Below are 20,067 nucleotides of genomic sequence, written 5' to 3'. Positions count from 1 at the left end.
GATACAGCACAACTGTTCATGCCTGAGAAAATATGACGGAGGAGTTTCTAAAACCCAGCCCCGCTGACCTAACTCAATTCTGACCCTGAACTTCTTACCCCAGTGTTAAGAAAATTCAGCATGCCAGTAAAATGTTAGGACAACTAAACATTTACTGTGCTGAGAACAAGTCAATGACTCACACTACCCAGGAATTTTACAAACGGAAACAGACAAATGTATCATGCAGGGTTTTAACACAGGTAACACAGGGAATATCATTCTATAATCAGTTAAAGCATTTGACAAGCATTTGACAATTTACCAACATAAAATTTACCTCTTTGGAGGGGCTAGCAGGAGATGTGAATATTGTCATCCAATAGGACCATACAAACATAACAAAGAACAGATGGAAAGCCACAAGGTAAACAACGGTCTTTCCTGGTAAATAAAAACAAATAATATTTTATTGAGTCTGGGTGAAAAGAAGAAAATACATTAGAACAATATGGTCACAAGACCTGATTTAATAAAAACTTTTATTTAAATATCAAATATATAAACTCCTTTATCTTTATGCTACAACATTAAGAGATTAAAGAAATACGCTGTTCTTGTTATTTCGAGGTGTAAAGTTATAAAATAAGCTTATAAACCTAACTTTATGAATAAAGGCTACATTTGGTGAGAATTAATTACATTCAGTTGCTGAGGCTCTAAATTAAAAAAAAACACCTTTGAGAATTTTTGCTCACTGAGTTTGGTTTCCTTCCTTCCTTTCTTTTTTTGAGATGATACCTCCCTACATAGTCCTGGCACTCACCATGTAGACCAGGATGGTCTCAAAATCAAACTCAGAGATCCACCTGCCTCTACCTTCTGAGTGCCTGGGTTAAAAGTGTGTGTCACCACTCCCAAATGGGTTTGAATTTTTTGTTTTGAGGGTGTTTCTGTGTAATAGCCCTGGATGTCCTGGAATTTGCTTTGGATACCTGAGTGGCCCTGAGCTCACCGAGCTCCTTATGCCTTTGCCTCCAGTGCTAGGATTAAAGGCCAGAACTTTGGAAAAGAGAGGTTTTGACAGGCTGTCCTTGAAGTTACTTTCCAGTCCAAGACGGCCTGGATTCACTCCTGCCTCTGCTTCTCCCACCACGCTAGCTGGAGAGAACTGGTGCGAACAATGTGCACACAGCTGCCGCTCGCTATAATTGAGGTTTCCTTAAATGTTAATTCTCAGTGACTTGAAAATTACTTAAAAGGATCCATCACTATAAACATCACGCCAAGGGAAACTGGAAACAGAAAGCCAAAAAGTTTTACTAAATGATAATGAATAAATTTGAATAACTCAATTCCTGTCTGGGTTAGAGTATTCTAAAATTTATTCTCTTGTTCAACATAGGGTAACAAAAAAAAGTTAGCCACTGTGAACTTCAACCATAATCTTTTCCAAATACATTAGTGTCACAGTTGATATTGGGACTCCAACTATCACTCACTGGTGTAATATTAAGCCTTTTGTTGTGCTCTGTAGTTTTTCTATCTGAAACAAATAAGGTTAGTTTTTATAAGAAGCAAGAACCAATGGCCAGAGCTGAACTCTGTATGTGTTTTGGTGTGAAATTTTACACAAACACACTCTGAAGACAATGAACACGATTCATCTTTAAAGTCAGCCTATAAAGTTCTCTCCACTCTCAGAACTTACTTTTCCTCACAACTGCGCAGACTTTGATAAAACACTTGTTTATATAAAGTCAGATGCTTAAGAATGATAAATTAATAAATGCAAAACACCATGTGTCCTAACCAAACTAGGGGACTTTCTAGTCACAGTTGACTTTAGCTTCTCAATTCTTCATTCTTCCTACCTAACCCTCTTAGCATATGACACCAGCTTTCTTTCTAACCCTTAGGCATGTAAACATGGGGATCAGAGAATTTTAATGTCACTTGTAAGAAGCCTTAATGCCAGAACTGAAATTCATAACTGCTTGATAAAAATCTAAAGTTCTTCACTTCTGTCACCGAAAATTGTGTTTTCCTCCACTTTTTTAGTCAGCATTTAACTAGTCAGTTTACTCCTGTGCCAGTGTCTGAATTCAAAGTAAAGCCCTGATCAAGTTCTCCTCCTACAGCTAAAGTGCTCTTTCTTTTCATTTCCACTAACATTGCTGTCCACTGTAAACAATCTGGCTCCTCAGCAAGCTGCATTTCTCTACATTGTCTGTTCCCTTCAGGTCAAATCTTGTAGTCTATTGAGTGGGCTCAAAAAATATTGAGTTGCTGGGCAGTGATGGCGTACAACTTTAACCCCAGCACTTGGGAGGCAGAGGCAGGTAGATCTCTGTGAGTTCAAGGCGAGCCTGGTCTACAGAGCAAGTTCTAGGACAGGCTCAAAAGCTAGAGTAGCTCTGTCTCAAAAAAACAAACAACCCCCCCCCCCAAACCAAACACTGAGTGACTGATTTTTCCTTTGGGAACCCACCTGGGGGCTCACTCCCTTCTCTGACCCAGCTCTAAGGCCACTACTGACTCTGAAGTGCTATTCCATCACTGCGTCCTGCGTTCCATTCATTTCCTGTCCGTCAATCAAGCTAGCAGTCTTCACTCACGCCAGTGGTTCTCAACTTGTGGGCCAGGATCCCTTTGACAAACCTCTACCTCCAAAACTATTTACATTACTATTCGTAACAGTAGCAAAATAACAGTTATGAAGTAGCAACAAAATAATTTTATAGCTGGGGAGGCCACCAAAACATGAGGAGCAATATTAAAGGGTTGCAGCATTTAAGACGGATGTCAGCACACAAGTACTTTAAACTTGATTACTTACAACCAAGATTAGCATAAACAGATGCTTCAACTTTTAACATTTTCTATTCCTTTAGGAAATTTCTACTCTCCATACACACAAAATGGTTTGCTTTAAAACACATTTCAGTTAAATGAAATTAACCTCTTAGCACAATACTTGGGATATAATTAACAGACAATAACAAATAATAATAAAAGAAAATACTGCTCTTTAACTAAATTCAAATTCATGTGATGTGCTAATTTTTTTCTTGAGGGGCTGGAGGGCTGAGGACCACTTAGAGTCGCGTGCGTGCGTGCGTGCGTGCGTGCGTGCGTGTGTGTGTGTGTGTGTGTGTGTGTGTATGTGTGTTAGTAGTCTACTACTGAGCTGCCCTTCAATTCGCTTTCCCTTCCCCACCCCCAAGACAGGGTTTCTCTGTGCAGCCCTAGCTATCCTGGAACTTGCTCTGTAGATCAGGCTGGCCTCAAACTCAGAGATCACCTGCTTCTGCCTCCCAAGTGCTGGGATTAAAGGCGTGCGCTACCACTGCCCGGCAACAGGGTCTTCATATATAGCTTGGGTTGATCCTAAACTTATAGACTAGGCTGGCCTGTGCTGTAGGATGATCTTTCCAATCTCTGTGAAAATGTGTTGCTCTCATTGATTGATAATAAAAACTAAACTGGCCTATAAGCCAGGCAGAATAAAGTTAGGTGGGAAAGGCACACAGATACACAGGGAGAAAGAAGGGTGGAGTCAAGAGAAACTCAGGTGCCCAAGAAGCAAGATGCAGGGTCACACGGCAACATATAGATTAACAGAAATGGGTTAATTTAAATAGAGGAGCTAGTCAGTAATAAGCCTGAACTATAGGCCAAATATTTTGTAATTAATATTAAGCACCTGAGTGATTATTTAAAAGCAAGTACAGGATGGGGCAGGACAAAGACAGCTCCGCTTACAGGTCGGGAACTCATAATGCTCTTGGTCTTAGCCTTCCCAGCGCTGGACTATGTCCCAACATACCCAGCTTCCATGACTATGAAGAGGAAAACTTTGAGTCACATTTACGAAAGTGGGTGGCAAGATGGCTCAGCAGGTGAAGGCTCTCGCCAAACTGAGAGTGTGGCCCACACAGTGGAGGGAGAGAACCAACCCCCCAAAGCTTTCCTCCTCTGAGTGTGTACACGTGCGCACATACCCAGTGTGAAAAAATAAATGTAAAAAGTAAAAGTATTTGTAAAAAAAATTAAAGATCTAAGAAAAATCTAAATCTATAAATCAAAATCTATGTTTAAAAATCACCTGTAACTCAATGTATCATAAAACTTCAAGACAGCCTTTAACAAGTGGGAAAAAGAGGAAAATATTCTTTTAAGAAAAAAATATTAAGCAAGGAGTGGTAGCGCACGTCTTCCATCCCAGCACCTGGGAAGCAAAGGCAGGCAGTTCTCTCTGAGTCTGCGGCCAGCCTGGTCTATAAAGTAAGTTACAGGACAGAAAGGGCTACACAGAAAAAACTTGTCCTGAAAAACCAAAAAATAATAAAATAAATATTAATACTGTTAATTGTTTAATTGTTTCAGAATCCTCTGGGTTTTTGTCTGTTAAAATCTAATTTTATTTTTGAAATTTTACTTCAATGGTACTACTAAAGCTTTCTTCAATTCTAGTGAAATTCATAGAAAAGATCTTTTCCCCTAGGCATTATTTGTTTGATCATTATAAACTCATTTATTCCCTTTACCTAGTAATACAAATGTAAAATGTGATTTGATTAAATATCTGTGAGTAATAATGTACTATTCTAAACAAATACACGAACAATGGAACCATCCCTGGGATTTAGGCATTGTGAAAGCAGACTTCCTCCCCAGCCCAGTGAAGGCTGCTACCAGAACTGGAACAGACAGAGCTCCGAGGAACACACCAAGCAGAAATCATGAATTTATACAAAGTAGTGCTAGGAGCCTGCTAAAACGTAGCCACGTTAGTCATTTAAGATACTGCATTCCTGGGAAAAAAAAACCAGCAGAAGCATTCTCTCCTTCTAACTACTTAAAAGTTAAAGACACATACTTTCTTTAAGGAAAACAAAACCCCACGTATTCACACCATTAGGTAAAAAGTACACAGTTACAAATGACTCTACTTAAAGTGAGACTATGAGACTATGAGAGTCTTACCGTTTTCTCCTTTTCCAGAAACAGTAACTGGAAGAAAAAAATAGGAGTAAATATACATGAATTTTATTTCAGTTTCATAAAACTTGAAAAACATTCTATCATTAACAATACAACTACTTAACATTTTTAGACGTCTTTAAACTTCAGTGTGTTGACAAAGCCCTTTACTGCTCTCCTCAATCCCACAGCGAGAAGAGGACTGTTCTTTAGAATACAGTACATGCTCAGCTGGCAAAACACTGGCTGCAAAAACACAAGGGCGTGTGCTGATCCCCAGCACCCGTGTGCAGGAGGCGAGCACTTGGAATCCTATTATGTGCACGAGTTACAGGCAGACCCCTGGGTGGCCAGTCAACCTCACCTGGGCATCCATTTGGGGCAGGTGTAAGGGAACAACACAGCTGGATGAGGCCGGATGAAAGGAGATGTAATACAAATCAAGGTGCCTAGTTCCCGAGGGAAGATGTCAGATTGACCTCTGACCTACGCACACATTCATATTTCCTCTTAACTGAAGCACGGTAACCATCATATTTAGGGAAAGACTGTAATAATTCATGTATACATGTAAAGTTCTCAAGTTAGGGTAGCTGACAGAGAAAAAGTACTTCATCTTTTTCCATTTTGTACTATTTTTAAAGAAGTTTTTATTAGCTGGACATAGTGGTGCACACCTTTAATCCCAGAACTCAGGAGGCAAAGCTAGGTGGATCTCTGTGAGTTCAAGGCCTGCCTGGTCTATAAACTAAGTTACAGGACAGCCAGAGCTATACAGAGAAACTATCTTGAAAAAAAATAAATAAATAAAATAAATTTTAATAGCTGTTAACTGTTTAACTGTTAACTGTTTTAGAAGCCTCTGCATTTTATGTTAAAAATCTAATTTTATTTTTGAAATTTTACTTCAATGGTACTACTATAGTTTTTTTTTTTTTTTAATTCCAGTGAAATTCTTAGATCTTTTCCCCTAGGCATTGTTGATCATTATTAACTCATTTATTCCCTTTACCTAATAATACAAATTTAAAGTCTGGTGGTTTGATTAAATGTCCGTGTAATAACATACTATTCTAAACAAAATACACGAACAATGGAACCATCCCTAGGGATCAGATGATGTGGGATGTCCTTCCCTATATGTGTTGCTTTTATTAGCTGTGCAATGAAGCTGTTTCGGCCAATGGCTTAGCAGAGTAAAGTAGGGCAGGAAATCCAAACACACACATGTACACACACACACAGCACACGCAAGTCCATGAGCAGAGTAGGAGACACCTCTGAAGAAATAACATGTGGCACTGGTAAGCCAGTCTTGTGGCGATAACAGATTAATAGAAATGGGTTAATGTAAGAGCTAGCTAGGAATATGCCTGAGCCATTGGTCAAACATTAATGCTTTTAACATAGTTTCTGTGTGATTATTCAGTATGGGTGGCCGGGAAACAAAAGCGTAGTCTCCGCTTAGTTTTAGAAATTGTGAAAGCAGACTTCCTCCCCAGCCCAGTGAAGACTGCCACCAGAACTGGAACAGGCAGAGCTTCGAGGAATACACCAAGCAGAAATCATGAATTTATACAAAGTAGTGCTAGGAGCCTGCTAAAACGTAGCCATGTTAGTCATTTAAGATACTGCATTCCTGGGGAAAAAAAACCAGCAGAAGCATTCTCTCCTTCTAACTACTTAAAAGTTAAAGACACATACTTTCTTTAAGGAAAACAAAACCCCACGTATTCACACCATTAGGTAAAAAGTACACAGTTACAAATGACTCTACTTAAAGTGAGACTATGAGAGTCTTACCGTTTTCTCCTTTTCCAGAAACAGTAACTGGAAGAAAAAAATAGGAGTAAATATACATGAATTTTATTTCAGTTTCATAAAACTTGAAAAACATTCTATCATTAACAATACAACTACTTAACATTTTTAGACGTCTTTAAACTTCAGTGTGTTGACAGAGCCCTTTACTGCTCTCCTCAATCCCACAGCGAGAAGAGGACTGTTCTTTAGAATACAGTACATGCTCAGCAGGCAAAACACTGGCTGCAGAAACACAAGGGCGTGTGCTGATCCCTAGCACCCGTGTGCAGGAGGCGAGCACTTGGAATCCTATTATGTGCACGAGTTACAGGCAGACCCCTGGGTGGCCAGTCAACCTCACCTGGGCATCCATTTGGGGCAGGTGTAAGGGAACAACACAGCTGGATGAGGCCGGATGAAAGGAGATGTAATACAAATCAAGGTGCCTAGTTCCCGAGGGAAGATGTCAGATTGACCTCTGACCTACGCACACATTCATATTTCCTCTTAACTGAAGCACGGTAACCATCATATTTAGGGAAAGACTGTAATAATTCATGTATACATGTAAAGTTCTCAAGTTAGGGTAGCCGGCAGAGAAAAAGTACTTCATCTTTTTCCATTTTGTACTATTTTCAAAAAAGTTTTTATTAGGGGGCTGGAGAGATTGCTCAGTGGTTAAGAGCATTGCCTGCTCTTCCAAAGGTCCTGACTTCAATTCCCAGCAACCATATGGTGGCTCACAACCATCTGTAATGGGGTCTGGTGCCCTCTTCTGGCCTGCAGGCATACATGTAGACAGAATATTGCATACATAATAAAAATAAATAAATAAATAAATATTTTTGTAAAAAAAGTTTTTATTAGCTGGGCCTAGTGGTGCACACCTTTAATCCCAGAACTCAGGAAGCAGAGACAGGCAGATCTCTGAGTTTGAGGCCAGCCTGGTCTACAAAGTGAGTCGCAGAACAACTAGGGATACACAAAGAAACACTGTCTTAGAGGAGAAAAAAATAAGTTTTTATTTTTACTTTATGTATATGGGGTTTGGCCTGAATATTGGTATACTGCTTTTGTTCCTCGTCCCAGACATAAGCTGCCATATGGGTCCTGGGGAAAAGAACCTAGGTCGCTGCAAGAGCAAGGCAGCAGAGTCATGGCTTCAGGCCCCATCTTCTCTTACCCTTCGAGTACCCTAAAAGCAGTCCCTCTACAGTGCCTGAAAAGGTGGGAATTACTGTTCATTCTTTCTGGACGATCCAAAACCATGTTGGACAAGACTATTTCCAACACGTCAGTGCTCCGGCCCTCCCATCTCTTTCCTTACCTTCCTCAAATCCGATACTAAGGCATCTGCTGTATCAGTTTACACTCTCCACCAGCAAAGACGATGGCTGACTACTCTTCAGGGCAGCGGCACTACAGACCTGCCGTAATGTAGTCGTCTGTCTGGCGCATGCTTTGGGTCTTTTACAGAACGCAACGTCACAAATACTGTGTTCCTTCCATCCGCCTCTCAGAGCAATGTGAACACTCCCGCCTCTCTAGAGCTTCCTGAGCCCCCACTTCCAGAATAAACACTACACTCTTCTGTTACTACTGCTCACTCCCACATCCGTTCTCATTCTTTTGCACTTCGTCTCTGATAGCATCACACATTATTCCATATTTTAAGACTCAAAGAATTATGTGTGTGTGTGTGTGTATGTATCAGCAGGACTTAAGCAAAATCAAATCTGAACTAAAATCTCTAGATAAGCTGGAACTACATGGACACTTTCTTAAACCAAAAATAAATTTATTTATTCATCCACCAGCACCTACTAAAGAAATCGTGCAATTGCTTTGGAGCCTGTCCTGGAGCTAGCTCTTGTAGATCAGGCTGGCCTCGAACTCACAGAGATCCACCTGCCTCTGCCTCCCAAGTGCTGGGATTAAAGGCGTGCGCCACCGCTGCCCGGCCTAAGAAAGGTTTTTGATCATTACTTTTCTTTTTAAAATACACTTCACAGAAGCATAAGGTTTCTCAACCCATCTTAGATGTTAGGTAAGGCCTGAATATCTCAGCCCCCTGAGCACACATTAAAAATATGTTCTATACAATAAAAATTATAATTGTATAATTTAAAAAAATTTAAAGATAATGCCATAACTTGAATGAAAATTCCTGAGAAGTACGATACCGGCCACACTAATTAAAGAATAAACATAAAAATAAAACTGAGGGCTGGTGGATGACTCCAAGGTGAGAGGGCTGCCAAGCCTGACTACCTGAGTTCAAGCACTCACTGCGGCCACATGGCGGAAGGAGACAACCTACTCTACCATATTGTCCTCTGACCCTGCACATTTGCCATGGTGCCACACACAATACGCAAATGTGGGAAAGAAATTTATTTCGTTGTTTCAAGACAGAGTTTCTCTGTGTAGCCCTGGAGTCCTGGAACTCGCTCAGTAGACCAGGCTAGCCTCAAACTCACTGAGATCTCTTTGCCTTTGCCTCTAGAGTACTAGGATTAAAGGTATATGCTACCACCACCCAGAGGAAAACAAAAAGAACTTTTATAGATAAAAAAAAAAGGTTGAAGATTCTCTTTATGATGGTGCAGCAAAGCCTTAGCAGAGTCGATGCTACACTCTTGCCATGTGGACGGTGACAGCTGGAAAACAGCACACACGGGAGGAGAGCACGGCATTCACAGCATCAACACAAAAACTCTGAACTGCATCCTTACAACAAGCTTGTCTTCATGGGTGTGCGTGCAAATGTGACACACTGGTGGAGACCCATGACACACCGATCTTGACATGAAGACACTAGGGAATGGAATGTTGACTACAATTAGCAGCAGCTGTGTGTCATCAAAGAGTACCACAGATGCAAGAAACGAACAGAAAGGGCCAGAGTGGCCCTAGCTTTCCTTCTCTGGTGTCACTCAGTGTGGTTGGGAACTCACAGCTACTCATCTTCAAAGACAGCCACAGTTCTGGCAGGCTGCATGGGCAGACCGGTACCCCCCTGGAGTCCTGGACACGATCAGGCTCAATACTGAAGCTGGGTCTGCTTCTAGGCAATCAGCACTTTGCTGCTGGGACATCTGGTTTCATGAGAAGAGTGGTGATCACATGGTCCAAATTAATGCTATTTGGCAGTCCAACTGGCCCTGACAGTAACCAACCCTGTTGTTGTAAGGCCAAAAGATTTAAAGTCCTAGTGCCCAGGCTCACTACTGAAAACCCATCAGGAGGATCAGTGTAAACCTTTGTTACTGTTTATTAACAGTGGAATTTAACTATTTCCAGAACTGCGGAGACTCAGAGGGGAAGGCAAAAGCAAAAACATTTGCTGATTATAAGAAAGAATTCAAGCCAGGTGTGGCGGTGCATGCCACCTGTCACTCAGGAGCAGAAGCAGGCCAGCCAAGACTACAGACAGACGCCTCTCAAAGACATCATAAAGGAAAAGGGAAGGGAATTCAGGTGTTTTACACCTCTCTCCATTGTGCCAGCTGTATGCATCTGTCACCAGAGCTGGCATCTAACAACTTAGTCTCACTTCCTGACAGCCCTCACTTAGCCTTAGAGGAAAACATCTAATGTTCATATCAGTGTGTAGTTGTACATCTACAGCCAACCTGGCCACAAGAAGCTCATTCGCCAGCAAACTGGCTTCACTGTAGACACCCTTTAAGGGTCTCACTCTGAAGACCATGGCCTGGAAGTCACAGAGATCCACCTGCCTCTGCCTCCCAAGTGCTTGGGTTAAAAGCATGTGCCATTCCACCCAGCAAAGACGATGGTGGAGGCAGAGGCAGGTGGATCTCTGAGTTTGGGGGGGGTGACTTCTCAAGGGCAGGTGAGTTATGAACTGTCGTAGATACTCCAGAAATCACTGCACAGTAGCACGCGTCTATTTTTTTAAAGCACTGCTGTTTCCCATCACGTGGGTGTTCTGTTTTACAATCAGACTTCTATGAGTGGACATCTGGGTTGCCTCCAATTTTGTGTTATTAAAACAATCAATAAATAACCCTGTGAATGTGCTATTTACTTGTGGAAGCTTATGTTCAGTGTAGAATCCTCACAGCAGGATTACGGAACTGAAAGTACATGTCTGTTGAATTTTTAGCTTTTCCCAAAAACCTTTTAAGGATTTTGTATTCCTTTAAGCAATGCATGCACACCCTGGGTCCTTTTAGTTTAAGTGTTTTCAAACTCTTGGTGCTGCAGGGTAATTTTATAGTCCGCACTTGCAGATGAGCATGAAGATCTTATGTTCACAAGACACTGTCATCTCACCCCGTGAACTATTTATGTCTATCCATTTCTGCTTTTGTCTATCAGATCTAGCAATTCTAAGCTACAGCGCGAGAGGCTTTCACTGGTGTCTCCCTAGAGATTATTCACTTATTGTTTCTTCCAATGCTTCAATATTTTTATTTTTTTAAAAAATCAGATTAGGTCCACTTTGAAACAGCCAATTCCAATATCAGGAAAATTACCAACCTTAAAAAACTATGGTGGCAGAAATAAGTATTAAAAGTGAGGGTGGCTGCAGAAACAGGGGTGGGACTCCTATTGGCGAATCGGAGACAGTTTAAACAGCAAGAGAAACTCATAAAATGGCATTCAGAACTGCATGTTCATGGTAACAAATATATCAACTAAACAGGGAGGCTGGGCCAGCAGGCTGGCTCAGTGAGTAAAGGCTCTTGTGACCCAAAATGGCAGAACTGACTCCAGCAAGTCATCCTCTGTCCTATACACACACACACACACACACACACACACACCAAATATACAGGAAAGGAGGTTATTCCTGCCTACAGAATCCTAACTAGTAAATACAGATAAAATGGTGGCATTAGAAAAAAAAAATCACCATTTGGTAACTACTGCTTTTTACAAGCAAGAATCTTCTAAGTAGCTGGGTGGCGGTGACCCATGCCTTTAGTCCCAGCACTCGGGAGTCAGAGGCAGATCTCAATGAGTTCGAGGCCAGTCTGATCTTCAGAGGGAGTTACTGGACAGCCAGGGCTGTTACACAGAGAAACTCTGTCTCAAAAAACAAAAACAAACAGACAAACAAATAAAAACAAAGCAAAAGAATCTTCAAAGGATGCTATATAGGAGCCCAGGGATAGTACCAGGAACAGATGAGTCAGAGTTTCAGTGCTCCATACAAGGTAAGATGCCTGCCTGTCTTAGGCTGAGCTCTGTGAAATCAAATGTATTGCTAGCTAGTTTTATTTTATTTTATTATTATTTGCCAACTTAACATAAGCTAGACTAACACAAGAGGGAACCACATCTGGAAACTGCCGTGTAAGACTGGCCGCAGGAAGTCTGTAGGAGCTGTGACTGGTGTACGAGCAGAGCTAGGCAGTGAGCAAGCCTCGTTGGCCTCTGCTTTGCTCCTACCTCAGGAGTTCCAGCTCTGACTACTTTCTATGATGGACAGTGATGGGGATGTGTAAGCCAAATAAACCCTTTCCTCCCCAAGCTGCTTTTGGTCATGGTGTTTATTTTCATTACAGCAATAGAAACTTTGACTCAGCATAAGGCGGGTGCTAAGACAGAGCCTGAAGCACGGCCTGTTGTCCAGAAGAAACTGGCAAAAAGGGGAAGCAAAGCAGAACAGAGCCGAGGGGGTGCTGTGAAGGGAGCACAGGCTTTGCAACGCAAGGCACTGAGCTCTGCAAGGAGCAGCCCAGCCCCACCTCTCAGGCACTGCCAGCAGACTGCACCAGAAAGGGTGTGACCTTGGGCGAGGCAAATCACACAGAATGACTTGCCACAGCTGAGCAGCAAGTCCTTCCTCGAAATCCCTGCGCTGAAACTAGAGATGAACCCAAACTGAAGGACATCCTACTGGGCCTGTGTTTTTAAAAATGTCATAGTCGCCGGGCGGTGGTGGCGCACGCCTTTAATCCCAGCACTCGGGAGGCAGAGGCAGGCGGATCTCTGTGAGTTCGAGGCCAGCCTGGTCTACAAGAGCTAGGTCCAGGACAGGCTCTAAAAAAAAAAAAGCTGCAGAGAAACCCTGTCTTGAAAAACCAAAAAAAAAAAAAAAATGTCATAGTCCAGTGCATAAAGAATGAGGAACACTTCAGATTAAGGCACCAAAGAGGAGTATGAGCCCTTATTTATTTGTAGTGCTGTGGATCAAACCAAAGTGTCTTGCACATGCTCACAACTGAATTTGTTCTATGAGATGGGTACTCAGTATGTAGTAGACTACTTAGCTCACAACTCAAACTGCTCTTGAACCATTGCATAAAAGCTGGTCTTGAACTCACAACCCTGTCTGCTGAGTGCTGAGATTGCAGACTTGGGCCACGCAACAGTCTCTAATGTGTAACCTCAACTGGACTGCAGAGCAGGAGGAGGAAGATGGAAGTTATCAAGTTTGCAGAAAAGGGCCTCAAGGGGAGGTAATCACACTATGCAAATTACGCTAACACAGAAAGACAAATGTCTTCTGTCATTTAAGGCTCAACCGTGACAGCAGAAATAAACCATCTAGGGGTCAAAGGAGAATAACAAGAAATGTGAGAACAGGGATGTCAGGAGGGTCATAAAAGAAATTAAGCTCAAATTATATATGTGCAAAATTTTGGAAAAATCTTAATCTTTACAGCAAGCAGGCACAGCATCCACAGCTTATTCTTAAACAATCAGGAGACGGTGACCGTAACCGTAGGACCCAGGGAGGGAGGAATAACAACACATAGGAGGATATCTGGGGGAGACAACACAGAATTCCTCACAAGTGAAAGTAAAAGGCCAGGCCTCAGCCCAGTGAACGGTGCTCACAAAGCAGGCCCCAGCATCTCAGAAGACAAAACAGACGCAGTGGAAGTAAACACTAAAGGAAAACGAGGTTTGACCCTGAACAGGGAGGCACGGGACTGACTTTCTCTTACCAGACACATAAGTGGTTGTCCCAACTTTTCCTCCAGGATTTGAGGTGCTACCTTCACTGTATTCTAGATTGCCTATTTCCAAATATGGCATTCTGTTCCACTGCCAATATATCTGTCGATTCACTAGAATATAATTTTTAAAAACATACCATTTGGGAACAGTTTTAGATGCTCAACAAAACCAGGAGAAAGTAAGTTGTCATGTGCCCCTAACCGCCAACTAATTACAGATACTGGTTTTATATCTGGTAAAGATCAGGGTGTTGTGGTGCACAACTTTAATCCTGCTGCTCAGGAGGCAGAGGCAGGTGGATCTCTGTGAGCTAAAGGCCAGCCTGGTCTACACAGTGAGTTCCAAGTTAGCCAGGCTACACAATAAAACCCCGTATTTGCCTTTCTTGAAGCCGTGTTAAAGAGTAGAAGAAACTCCCCAGGTAGAAATGGGTCTGTTCAGTCACTAGCTAAAGGAAAGACAGCCCCACTCAAAGTTGTGCTAAAGAGACAGAAGGAGCTAGGTCTTCAGGTTCTGGATTGTTCTTTGCCAGAGCCCCTGCCCTAATTTATGGGCGGTAGGCATGTAGTAAGGTCCTTAAGTCTGCCACTTTTCCTTAAGTATTGTTTTCTGAACTCTCCAGAGAAGCAGGACCCTTCTTCTTTCTACATTTCCTAAGCATGCTTTCCTTAAATTTGGGTTCTTGCCTCAACATTTTGGGGTTCCTGACCCTTATGTCATGTTGTCTGCTCTCCATTTGCTCCTCCAGGTTGTTGAGGTTTACAGCTTGTCTGCCCTGTAATTCCTCTCTCAAACATAATAAATTTTGTCATGTGCTTTTACTTGAATTCTTTTATTAAAGAAACTAAGAACCCCAGCTGGGCAGTGGTGGCGCACTCCTTTAACCCCAGCCCTTGGGAGGCAGAGGCAGGGGGATCTCTGTGAGTTCGAGGCCAGCCTGGTCTACAGAGTGAGTTCCAGGTAAGGCTCCAAATCTACACAGAGAAACTCTGTCTTGAAAAACCAAAAAAGAAAAGAAAAAGTCAGGACAGTAAGCCATGGAAACAGCTAGATTCACTGAACAAGGTGGAGAGTGCTGGAGATTGTGAAGCAGACACTTAACAATCCTGATTTTGGCTTTAATCCTTAATTTTGGATTCAATCTAGCTACCTGGGGGATGGCAAAGAATAATGTAAAGGGGAAGAGATGAGAGGCTCCTGACATCTTTGATTTCCACACCAATGAGGTAGAGGCAGGTGGATCTCTTGTGAATTCGAGGCCAGCCTAGTCTATATAGACTTGCAGGCTAGCCAGAGCTACATAGAGCCTGTCTTAAAAAAAAAAATACATTGAGCACGTGTACGTGATGTTAAGTATGGTCACTGTCTTAGGTAGGGTTACTATTGCTGTGGTGAAGTACCATGACCAAAAGCAACTAGGGGAGGAAGGGTTGATTTGGCTTACACTTCCACATCACTGTCCATCACTGAAGGGAGTCAGGACAGGAACGCAAACAGGGTAGAAGCCTGGATACATGAGCTGACACAGGTCGTGGAGGGGTGCTGCTTACTGGCTTGCTCCACATGGCTTGCTCAGCCTGCTTTATTACAGAACCAGGTACCACCAGCACAGGGATGGTACCACCCATAATGGACTGAGCCGTCCCCCAGCCATCACTAAGAAAACCCCTGTTTGGACAGTGGTAGTGCACAGATTTAATCTTAGCACTTTCAAGGCAAAGGCAGGAAGATCTCTGTGAGTTCAAGGTCAACCTGGTCTATAAAGTGAGTTCCAGGACAGCCAGGAGTATTACGCAGAGAAACCCTGTCTCAAAAAAAAACAAAAAGAAAACTCCCTACAGTCTTGCATAGTATGATCTTATAGAGGCATCTCAACTGAAGCTCCCTCCTCTCAGGTGACTTTAGGTTGTGTCAAACTGATATAAAACCACCCAGCACAATAATAACAAGGATTTTTAGATACTTACAGGAAATATATCAGTCATCTTTTGAAAAAACAAAATACAGACTGAGCATGGGTACAAAAACCTACAATCCTAGCACTTAGGAGGGAGCAAGAGGGCTACAGTGCATTTGAGGCCCCCTGGACTACAAAGAAAGGTCTTTGTATCAAAATGAATAAACAGAAACCTATCCTGGAGTCGAGGCTCTCACTGCAGTGTTTCAGATAGGTGCTCATCCGCTCAGAAGTGCATGCTCCATTTCCAGAACACCCGTGTCTGCAGGTGTATGAGGTGTTGACTATCTCCAAGCTGCACATGATGATGATGGGAGGGCTCCTTCTCTTAGACAGCACATATAATCCCGACACTACCAGCAGTTTAGCATCAAAACTGGCACACTTGCAATATCTTAAAAAAAAAAAAATCTAGCTAAGAAAAAACCACGAGAACCGGATGAAAAGTGCTCCACACGGAAGGCAGGCTCTGGGTCTAAATTATTTTCTCAAATATCAGCGTGGGGAAAGAAAAAGAAAAAGAGGAGAACAAAGGGGGATTCCAATCTAAAACTAAAACTCAGTATTATCCCCGGTCTTCTCCACATATCACACTCTGAAAGCCAGGCACTGGCATGAATCACTGCAGTCAACTAACTGTGCTCTAAGTAATGTCCTTCACAGGGCTCAGCCTCACTTCCTTCATCCGCAGACACACCTATGATTTGAGTTACAGCAAGAAGGAGAGTAAAGGAAGTGCTCCCTCTAGTCAGTCATTTCCCTTTATTTCAAAGGCAGACGTGGGTCAAGGGGTTACGGTCAAGCTGAATTCAACTACCCCCAACCCACAGGGTAGAGACAGAGAACCAGCTCCTAAAAGTCAGATTACAGACAGACAAAACAGACACAGATACGCATGCACGTGCACACACACACAATTTAAAAATAAGGGATGACAAAATAAAAAAATAACTGACTTTCTGTTTCACTGTGGGTATTTTCAAGTTAAGCTGTGCAATCTTAACCTAACTCGCATGTTGCGTGCTCCTTCAGTAAGTTTAGTGCATGACGGTGCTGGGTGGTAGTGGTGCTGGCAGTAGTACACGCCTTTGATCCCAGTAGAGGCAGGCCGATCTCTATCTAGTTCAGGCATACAGGGCAAGTTTCAGGACAACCAGGACTTCACAGAGGCACGGAGACACAACCCCAGCCGCCTCCAATCCCCCACTGACCTAAACCCATCCCCATCTCAAAATCAAAAGAAACATTTAAATCTAGTCAATTCTAATTGACTCAACAATTTTAGCAAACATTTTGGTATTAAAAAAGATGAATCAAAATCATTACATTCAACAAATTTACCATTCGGAAAGGTATGCCATAATTTATTCTGAGCATAGCTACGGAGATAACTAGAAAATGAGGTAGGCAACTGACATGCAGGCCTGATGACCTGAGATGGATCTCAGGAACCTGCGCAAAGGTGGAAGGAGAAAGCTGACCCCACAAACTTGGCCTCTGACCTCCACAAATGAGCCTTAGCCTATGTGCACCCTTGTACGTCATATAAAAAATAAATTATTTTTGTTGTTTTGAGAAAGGATCTCTCTACATAGCTTTGTCTGTCCTGGAACTCACTATGTACACTAGGTTGACCTCGATCTCACCAAGACATGTCTGTGTGCGTCGCCTTAGGTTGAAGTCCCAGCTGTTTTATTCTAAGACAGGGGCTTCACAATGTAGCTCAGGCCAGCAGCGCACACTCTTTCCTCTAAATCAATGTTCTCAGGTGCAGTCATTTTCTTAAGGATGTTGCCACTTAAAAACCCAGTGGTGGTAGAGCACGCCTTCAGCTGTATCTCTGTGAGTTCGAGGGCGGCCTGACTACAGAGTGAGTTCCAGAATAGCCAGGGGGGTTACATAGAGAAACCCTGTCTCAAAACACCAAAGATAAATAAATGTCTTTCTATGGACAGAAGCCTAGCTTTTTCCCCCCCTCAAGATTTACTTATTTATTATGTATACAGTGTTCTGCCTCCGTTTATGCCTGCAATGCAGGCCAGAAGGTACCAGAATTCATTATAGATGGTCGTGAGCCACCAAGTGGTTGCTGGGAATTGAACTCGTGACTTGGGAAAGAGCAGCCAGAGCTCTTAACCGCAGAGCCATCTCTCCAGCCCCGAGCTTTAAACAAGTACTTGGTTCAGAGCTAAGCAAATCCAGAGCCACAACTGAGTCTGCTGTCTTTGTTTTTCATTCTTGTATTTACCCCGTAGGCTTCCCCCAAGGAATGGCTGTCTTGTAGATAACTGGGCTGTTAGAAAATTAAAACCGCATCATTTTGGGGGAAACCAAGGGACTGTTTTTTCTTGGATTTTCATTTGATAAAGCTGGTATGACATAAGCACAGAAAAGGGTCAGTCGGTATAAAACATATATATTTGATTATTCAATATCACAGACAGTAATGGCCTCCGGTGTTTTGACGACAAAGAATTTCCACGTTAAAGGCAACCTATCTGAACCAATAGGTTAAGTCCTTTTAGTAAAATGTGATGCTATTCCTTTATTCCAGGAAATCAGGTAAGAACTACGTGGTAAAAATTAAAAAGGGAAACCAGCAAAAGTAAAAATAAAGCAAAGCCCCAAAATTAAAGGTATATAAAAAAAATACAAACCATCAAAATAAACAGCCATGGAAAGCTAATCGTGCTATGCACCTCTCGTTCGATTCTTTGCGCCTCAAAACAACATTTTGTATAAATTCAGCACTGACATTCGAAATGATCTTTAAAAAGCGTCAAATACTGCCGAAAGGATGGCATTCCCTGTCCCCGGGCTGAGCCCTCACTGCAGACCTTGCAGACACACCTCCCTCGCCAGGCCGGAGGCCGCGCTTCTTCTCGCGCAGTCAGGAGATAAACAATCTGGGAGAAACAAGATTTCTTTGTTGTTTGTTGTTTTTACGGCCAAATTGACTTCACAAGCCATCTATGAAGGGCGATTTTCTCCAGTTCCAAATGAAAGGCCTCTGTGACCATTCCGTCACAGAAGGGTGGAAGCCCCAAGGCGACCGCAGCCACCCGGAAGCACCGGACGTGGGCGGCGCGCAGGCCCGAACTCGGGACCCCAAGAGCAGCGAGCCATGGGCCGGAACCCTCGGCAAGGGAGCCCACCGGCGGGGCAGCGCGGGCCGGAACTCTCGGCAAGGGAGCCCACCGGCGGGGCAGCGCGGGCCGGAACCACGTCCAGCCCGTGGGCTAACAACCAGCGCCGCAGCCCCGGCCTGCCCACCGCGGCCCGGCCCGTCGCCCGCGCCTCCCGTACTCACACACGCACAGCTCCACCACGTACGCGTAGTAGGACCAGACGACCACGAAGGTGATGAAGAGCACCGGAACCCAGCCCACCACGCGTTGGCAGCAGCGCCAGAGTGTCCAGGGCGCCATGTTCCTCCGGTGAGCCCCTGCGCCCGATTCCCACGATTCTGCAGGGCTCCAAGACCCCGATCGTTCTTCCGCCAGCTCCCCCTCCTCCGAGGTACGGCGGCCCCGAGCTAAGGCGTAGGGCGACGCCGCAACTCCGCCCCTCGGAGCGGCCCGGCTGGGCCCGCCCCCGCCCCGCATCCCGCCGCTCCGCCCCTAGCCCGGGCGCCGGGCTCTCCCCGTAGGGGGTGGGGCTTCCCGGCCGAAGGAGGCGGGGCCTGAGGCGGGGCGGGGCTTCTTCTCAGGCCCGCCCACGGGATTTGGGGAGGGGTCTGAGTGGGAAAGAGGGAAGAGTGCTAAGGGTGGGGAGAGGAATGAACCCTTAGCCGCCCTGGGGACTTCAGAGCGCAGACAAGTTGGGGTCCTTTATTATATAAGACCATGCGTGTCACTCCAGTGTGCAAGCGAAAGGGTATTATATACATTAAAATAAAAGACTTCATGATTCTGATGTGTCTCCAGCGAAGAATCCCTGAGATAATTTGGTCCTCATCCCATCCTTCACCCCCATGATTTTTTGAACTGGTAGGTGCCTGTGATTTAAGGTGAAAGCCATATACAGCCGGTTATTTTGATCTGGAGCCCACATGTAAGGTTACATTGTGGAAGCAGAATATATAAACATTCCTGTCCCGGCACTGAATTTTCAAAAGTTTATTTACTGCTGGAGATCGCTAGGCAATGACTGTGATCGTAGTAGACTCTAGAAGCCATGCTGTGAAGCATCATAATGCACCATCATTAGAAATAATTCTAGAAAACAAAAGTAGTAATCCATTTCTTTGCTTTGTACATGGATGCTCACAGTGTGTGTGTGTTTGTGTGTGTGTGTGTTTGGTAGGGGGTCTGAGGACATTTTACTGGAATGAGTTTCTCCTTCTCGTGGGTACTGAAACCATACTCAAGTCAGATTTCCCACCCTGCATCTCACTAACCCCA

General features: G+C 43.6%; 1 protein-coding gene across 2 annotated transcripts in view; it reads right to left on the bottom strand.

The window, feature by feature from the left end:
• Positions 1-19,236, bottom strand: part of Zdhhc20 (zinc finger DHHC-type palmitoyltransferase 20) — a 61,402-nt gene extending 42,166 nt beyond the window's left edge. Inside the window, exons 1-4 of one of the 2 annotated variants that reach the window (XM_038310079.1) lie at positions 18,975-19,236; positions 6,769-6,795; positions 4,969-4,995; positions 320-423 (exon numbers count right to left, since the gene is read on the bottom strand). In XM_038310079.1, coding sequence (XP_038166007.1) covers positions 320-423; positions 4,969-4,995; positions 6,769-6,795; positions 18,975-19,092 — 276 coding nt within the window. In that variant the 5' untranslated portion in view covers positions 19,093-19,236. The remainder of the gene's footprint in view (positions 1-319; positions 424-4,968; positions 4,996-6,768; positions 6,796-18,974) is intronic. The other variant, XM_038310080.1, reaches the window with a different exon arrangement.
• Positions 19,237-20,067: the final 831 nt, after the last annotated feature.

This window comes from Arvicola amphibius, chromosome 13, assembly GCF_903992535.2.
Source record: "Arvicola amphibius chromosome 13, mArvAmp1.2, whole genome shotgun sequence".
In the NCBI taxonomy this organism is placed as follows: domain Eukaryota; kingdom Metazoa; phylum Chordata; class Mammalia; order Rodentia; family Cricetidae; genus Arvicola; species Arvicola amphibius.
This window is presented reverse-complemented; position numbering and strand designations above follow the sequence as displayed.